Source organism: Arachis hypogaea, chromosome 5, assembly GCF_003086295.3.
Source record: "Arachis hypogaea cultivar Tifrunner chromosome 5, arahy.Tifrunner.gnm2.J5K5, whole genome shotgun sequence".
Classification (NCBI taxonomy): domain Eukaryota; kingdom Viridiplantae; phylum Streptophyta; class Magnoliopsida; order Fabales; family Fabaceae; genus Arachis; species Arachis hypogaea.
The window spans coordinates 80,734,402-80,740,672 of record NC_092040.1 but is presented as its reverse complement, the minus strand read 5'-3'; the positions used below and the strand labels follow the sequence as shown (position 1 = coordinate 80,740,672).

Below are 6,271 nucleotides of genomic sequence, written 5' to 3'. Positions count from 1 at the left end.
ACACATTATTATAACATTTTTTGTCATATCTAGATTGTAATATCTTTGTAATTCAGTGCTAGATTATAATATTTAGATTGATTTTTCGCATAGTAAACGATGAATAAGTAATGTACTTCTATCAATTCACTACGTAAAATTTAATAGTAGTGCTTATATGTACTATAACGTATTTATTTCTAAAAGATTGTCATGCAGATAATAACTTTTGAAGCGAAATTTCACCTACTTTAATAGAATTCGTGATAAATAGAATTATATAAAGTGATTGATAGATTATTATATAAAAACTCAAAAGATGATAAATACTTTACTATACAAATTTACATCGTTTCCATGTTCATGTGATAACGTGTTCATATGATAACGTTATACGCACCATAATAGATAACGAAATACATGAATAAATTCATTTTATTTTATACTATTCATTGATAAAAGAACATACATGTCTATCATCTATTATCGTATATGACCTAATTAGTACCTTTTTTTTTCTTAAAGATCTAATTAGTTTAAGAATGAACTCCTCAAATATCTAATTGTTACTTTATTCAAATATAAATTATAATTAATAGATAACTTTTCTTATAAATAAATTATAATTGTTAGTCAAATTTAAAATTCGTAAATAAACTTAATTGTTAATAAACCAAAGTGAGAGCCTAACTTAACCTAATTCAACTCAACTTCTACTTGCCCTAAAACTAAGAAACGTTTAATTGTCCCTCCCATCAAACTGAATATCCTAATTGGAACCCATCATTTAGTCCATCTTCCATATAAAGTTCGGCTACTTGTGGCAAAATATTAATTCTCAGATTTTTTATCCCCCAATTTAACGACTGAGGTAAATCTTTATGTTCAATCTATAGATTCCATAATAAGAGACAAATAATAATGATGCTAACTTCTAATATCATGACTTTAATAAAAGTAATATGTAACAAGAATTGTTTAAATGGAAATAAAATTAAAATCAATTATAGCATCTACAGGGTATAAAAGGCATGCAAGCAACTCTAAAAACTCTAAAGATTTTTGCTTGCAAGAGCGTTAACTCAGGCATCATTCTAAAACAACTCACTGCACACTAGAGAATAGCTATATGCATGACTCTCAAGGATATCTTAAAAATGGTATATATCAATTTAACCTATTAAATTAAGAAAATAATAATAATGATAATACTAATAATAATAAGAAGAATCATCTTTAGAATCTACAGCAAAGGGCACTCCAGCAACTGCGATGCTTCCCGTAATGCCTTTTCTCCGCTTTTGCCATTCTGATCGGGCTGCTATTCCATTCAGACTGCAATCTGCATTGTAGAAAGAAGTAAACATTAGTTTTGGTTGCATACTGATAACATAAAGGAATTACTTAACAGAAGAGGCTTTCTAGAAACTTACATTGGAAAGGCAAATGACCTCGTGCTGGTTGTACTGCTATCTGAACGAAGAGAAATGCTACCGGAATAAGGCACCGGCCCTGAGTAACTTATACGACCAGATACAGGGCCAACGGCAGAGAAACTTGACTCGCCTAAGGTATAACGATCCTGACTAGTTGCAACCTGACCATCGGTCACTGCATCTAGAGGCCTAAATGCTTGAGATTCAACAGCTCGGTGACATTCATCATTGCCACAAGCCACAGGATCCGAAGGACCCAACACATTAGTTAAGTTTCTGTTCTCCACATCACCATTCGATTCATCAACTTCTGATGCCAAAGTGTGGCTAGCTAACACTGCTTCCTCGGTTGTATCTTTGGATTCCACAGATTGGGAATGCAATTCCAGCTTACCAGACACCTGCAAATAAATCACATATCATTTTCAAAATTCTCTCTTTCACATAAAAACATGTAATTTTGGAGAGAAAATGTTACTGCTAGGACAATAGTAACTTCAGTTTTAATAAATGCACCAGAAGATCAGCGTGCCACAGGATAGATAGTAAGAAATAAATAATCAATGATCTAGAAACTTCATTTACTAGCATATAAATTGAAACTATGGTAGCTTTTTAAGTTCTAGATTTTGCGCTGTAACTTGTGATGATTTCATGAACAATTCATGTTTCACAGTGATATCTAGGAGGCATGACTGCATGAAATTTACAAAAATAAATAAAATAAAACAAAATGTGACATTCACTACTATGTTCACACCTGCTCAGCACTGTCATCAGAAGACCTAGAACCCTGCGTATCTCGTTGTTGTGTTTGAGTATCTAACTTTTGCAGGAAAGCGATCTCTGTGCTAACATTTTCACCAAGTTTTTGAGCCACATTCTCATCTATGTGCATCATATCCTTGGAATGATCATCATTATCAGAAACCTGATCAGATTCCTCCGTTGATGGAAGATGCAGTGGATTGATCTCATGGCTGTCTTTCTTCTTTTTTCCGTCGTCGTAATTCTTGGAAGGAATGCAATTGTAAGCCTTTTCATTGACGTTCTCAAACAAAATCTTTTCCATCTTTGGTACTCCTTCATCAATACAGATATCCTTGACAACATTACTATTCTCTCTGTAACAAACTGCAATTTCTGGTTCGCATTCTGTGACGCTTTTGTCCATATAGACATCCAATGACTTCTCAAATGAATCTATCATGTCTGGAGGATTAGGGACCTGTGATGTAGCCGACTTATTAACCGATTCCATATCATTCTGTAACTTCATAAGTGTCTCTAAATCATTAGAACGAGACAATGGATCAATAACATCCCCGAACTCTGCATCACAATAATTTTTGGGATTGTTCATGCAACTAGAAAAATCAAGTTCTGTTCTAGACTTGCAATCTTCTGGCTGCATGTTATGTGATGATAGGTCTGAATCTTGTTCACGCTTCTTGAAATCAATTGAGTTGTCATTTTCATATTGCTTCACTTTATGGTTTTGTAGTTTGTATCCAGCACTGTCTAGATGTTGGCCATCAAACTCAATCGACTGAGGTTCAGCCTCATGGCTAGTATTTGTAGGGACGAAAGCCAAGTCACCTTCGGCCATAACTTTTTAAAATTAGTGGAAAATGAGTCAGGAATACCAGAATATCACAAAAGCAATAAGCAACTTGATTAAAATCATCATCATTCAAGCACTAGAAGAACGAAAGAAAATACCCATAACCTAATTCATTAACAAAACTGAAAATCTTTGTGTTCCACATTCAAAACATGGGTCATGAAACAATCTACCATTGAGGTAAGCTACAAATCATCACCCAAAATATACAAGGCCCATTCAAGGAATAAAAACATACTAGTCCAAAATGTGAACCCAAGAGAAAGCATATGGCTGAAAGAGATAGTAAAAGAACTAATTGCAGAAACCAGAAATAAACAGTATGATACCTAGTTTCATGGTTTAACAAGGTTCAATGCATTGGCAAAGCTCTATGTATGTGCTACAAAAACTTGTAATTGATAATTACAAATAAATGAAGCAATTCTGATCACACAATGTGCCGCAAGAACCTGAAAATCAACAAAAACCAATGAGATTAGCTGGTAACTAATGATACCTGTACTTTAACAGAAACAAAATTCATAGTGGACTCGAGCTTTCTACCAAATCACTTGGGGAATAACCAAATTTAAATGAAGACCAAAGCCACCAAGGCTAAAAAAAGGAAGCGAAAAGAATAGGTCCTAATGCAGAATTTCTAGGAAGCCATTAAACATTTAGAAAGGAAACTGAATTCTGTGATAATACCTTGTACTCCTACATAGTTAAGGGAAACTCCAAGAACTAATAACCAAATTCGAATCATAGCGCCACGATTATTATTAAGTGAAATAAAAAGCATAAAACAAGTTTCAAGAATGTTAGCATTGTTTACATTATATCACATTATCACTCAAATCTGTAGAACCGAGGAGGGACCATATAAATAAACCAATGACAATATCAAATAGAGAAAAAAAAAAGAATGAAAAGAAAAAAGCAGCAGTTGGCTTTTTCTTTTTATAAGTAGAAGATTTCGGCCATGTAGAATCCAAGTACAGTGCTCGGTGTACAAGAGGACAAGAAAAAATTATAAGAAAAATAAAAAAGTTTTAAAAATCTGAAAACTTTTTCGAAAGTTATAAGCTGGAAAATTACAGAAATAATAATAATTATAAAAAAAACATAAATTTTAAGCCACAACTTCACAAGGGTCTAAACTCTAAAGAATAAGAAGATGAATAATAACCCTACCAGTGTTTTGTCCTTTAGCCCTGATTAGATCTGACTCAATCAGAATAAACTAACTTAAAGAAATCCACCCATAAAGGTACAGTTAAAAAAAACGCAAACAAATCCCTTCTGAGTTTTGCAAATTGTGAAGAAAATCAGGGAATTTGGTCTCATCGAAACGTTAAACTGAACCCAAACCCTTCATTACCCCATCAAAAAGGTAAAATAATAATAAAAATCAGAGAGGGGGAAAAAGAGAAAAGAAAAAATAATAAAGAAAAAAGAGAAAGACTTTAGGGCTAAATAAAGATTCTGTATCTCTCTTCAATCTTCTTTTCTTGGGCTAAAAAATAAAATAAAGAACACTTTACTTCTTATTCTCTCTATCAGACCTTTGAGAACTGACAATTTCAGAAACAATATTAATAAAATTAAGTAAAAGCAATTTAAACTAAAACAAAGAAGGAAATTTATAGCATACACAAATTATAGTAGGAAAAAAAAAGCGTCGATCATTTCTTATGGAAAACAAGATGAAGCTTGAAGGAGAGGGAAAGAGAAGGTTTAGTTAAAAATGAAAAGAAAGAAAATAAATTACCTGCTAAAAAGAGTCCAAAGGTGACGAAGACGGAAGAGGAGTTTTCCTTTGGAAGCTGATATAACCAAAAATGTACTTTGAGTGTTTAAGAGAGGAAACTCAACGAAGGAAGGAAGAAAGAAAGGAAGAAGAGAGAAACCAAAAAACTTCTGAGCTAATTAATTAACTAATATACCAAATTAGACTCATATACTAGGCTACAATAATAATTAATAATTAATAAAAAAAGAAAGTAGCTACAGAATACTGAGGAGATAATGGATGAGTTGTAATTATAACCTTCATAATGGTCAACTGTTTACTCTGTTACACACACTATCTCTCTCTAGAAATCCTTTAATTTCTCTCTCTAAAAACTTCCCCTTCCTTCTTAATCCTAATTTCTCACTCGCTCTTTTTCTATCCACCTTGTTCAGCAATTAATGCAAAAGACTAACGCATAGCAACAAACGGCCCCTACTATTTTCTTCATTACTACTACTACTACAACCTTCCAATGCCATACAATCGCACATTCAATAGGGTATATGTAATTGTCCATTGCATTAAATTATCAACTCTACCACCTCTTCCACTTACCCAAATTCTTAAATTCCAATTCCAGACCCAAAATACCATTCAATTTTCAAGGGTACCACTGCAGCGGGAACGAGTGATTAATTATTAATCCATTTGTCACGAATAAACAAACAAATGGTTAGTTATAGAAAAATTTTGTTTTTATTTTTAAATCCAAAATGAGATTTAAAATTTTCACTTTTAATCAAGAGCCAAGTGATTTTTCTTTGGTTGCTCGTGAATTCGTGATGTCTCCTATTTAAAAGATTAAGAACTAATTCTTCGTAAAATGTAACTCTATTTAAAAGTTTGTTGGTTAATGAGTTATTAAGGTCAGTTTGATTAATTAAACTCGAAAAAATAATTTAAACAATAAATAATTTTATTAAAAATAGTTTATAAATAAGTTATTTTGTATTTAGATTTTTAATTTTAAAAATATTCATTTTAAAAGAAATGTGATAAAAAATAGTAATATTATGAAAGAAGTCATTTTTTTAATTTTTCTATAAACTAAATAACTTTTTAAAAAATTGCAGTTTAATTTTAAAAATTGTACCCGATATTAATACTACTACTTTTCATAAAACTTATTGCCGTGTTTGCCCGTTTGATATATTTTAAACACCACATTACATTCGTTTTACATGCGTAATATTTTTTTCTAAACACACTTAAATATCATCACTTACCACTATATATATATATATATATATATATATATATATATATATATTTGAAATTAGTTTAAAAAATAATAAAAAATTAAACGAAAATAATAAAAATATTAAAAAATTAATTCATATTTTAATATTAATAAAATATTAAAATATTATTATAATTTATTAAAAAATATTTTCTATTTTATCATATATTGTATTTCTATATTGAATTTGGATCTTTTAAAGTTTGAATTTCATT

At 30.9% G+C, this 6,271-nt stretch overlaps 1 protein-coding gene across 7 annotated transcripts; it reads right to left on the bottom strand.

Annotated features, from left to right (window-relative positions):
* Positions 1–953: 953 nt before the first annotated feature.
* LOC112801679 (uncharacterized) lies at positions 954–5,356 on the bottom strand. Of its 7 annotated transcripts, none has more exons than XM_025844574.3 (6): positions 5,072–5,356; positions 4,793–4,847; positions 3,369–3,491; positions 2,176–3,014; positions 1,413–1,816; positions 954–1,321 (listed from the first exon to the last, which is right to left on the bottom strand). In XM_025844574.3, exons 3-6 carry the CDS (start codon positions 3,376–3,378, stop codon positions 1,216–1,218), a joined length of 1,359 nt encoding a protein of 452 aa, XP_025700359.1. In that variant the 5' UTR covers positions 3,379–3,491; positions 4,793–4,847; positions 5,072–5,356; the 3' UTR covers positions 954–1,215. The 7 variants fall into 7 exon arrangements, with proteins under 7 accessions (XP_025700359.1, XP_025700354.1, XP_025700358.1 ...); XM_025844569.3 differs by having other exon boundaries at positions 2,176–3,026; positions 5,072–5,303; XM_025844573.3 differs by lacking the exon at positions 5,072–5,356 and having other exon boundaries at positions 4,793–4,933.
* Between the last annotated feature and the right edge of the window lie 915 nt (positions 5,357–6,271).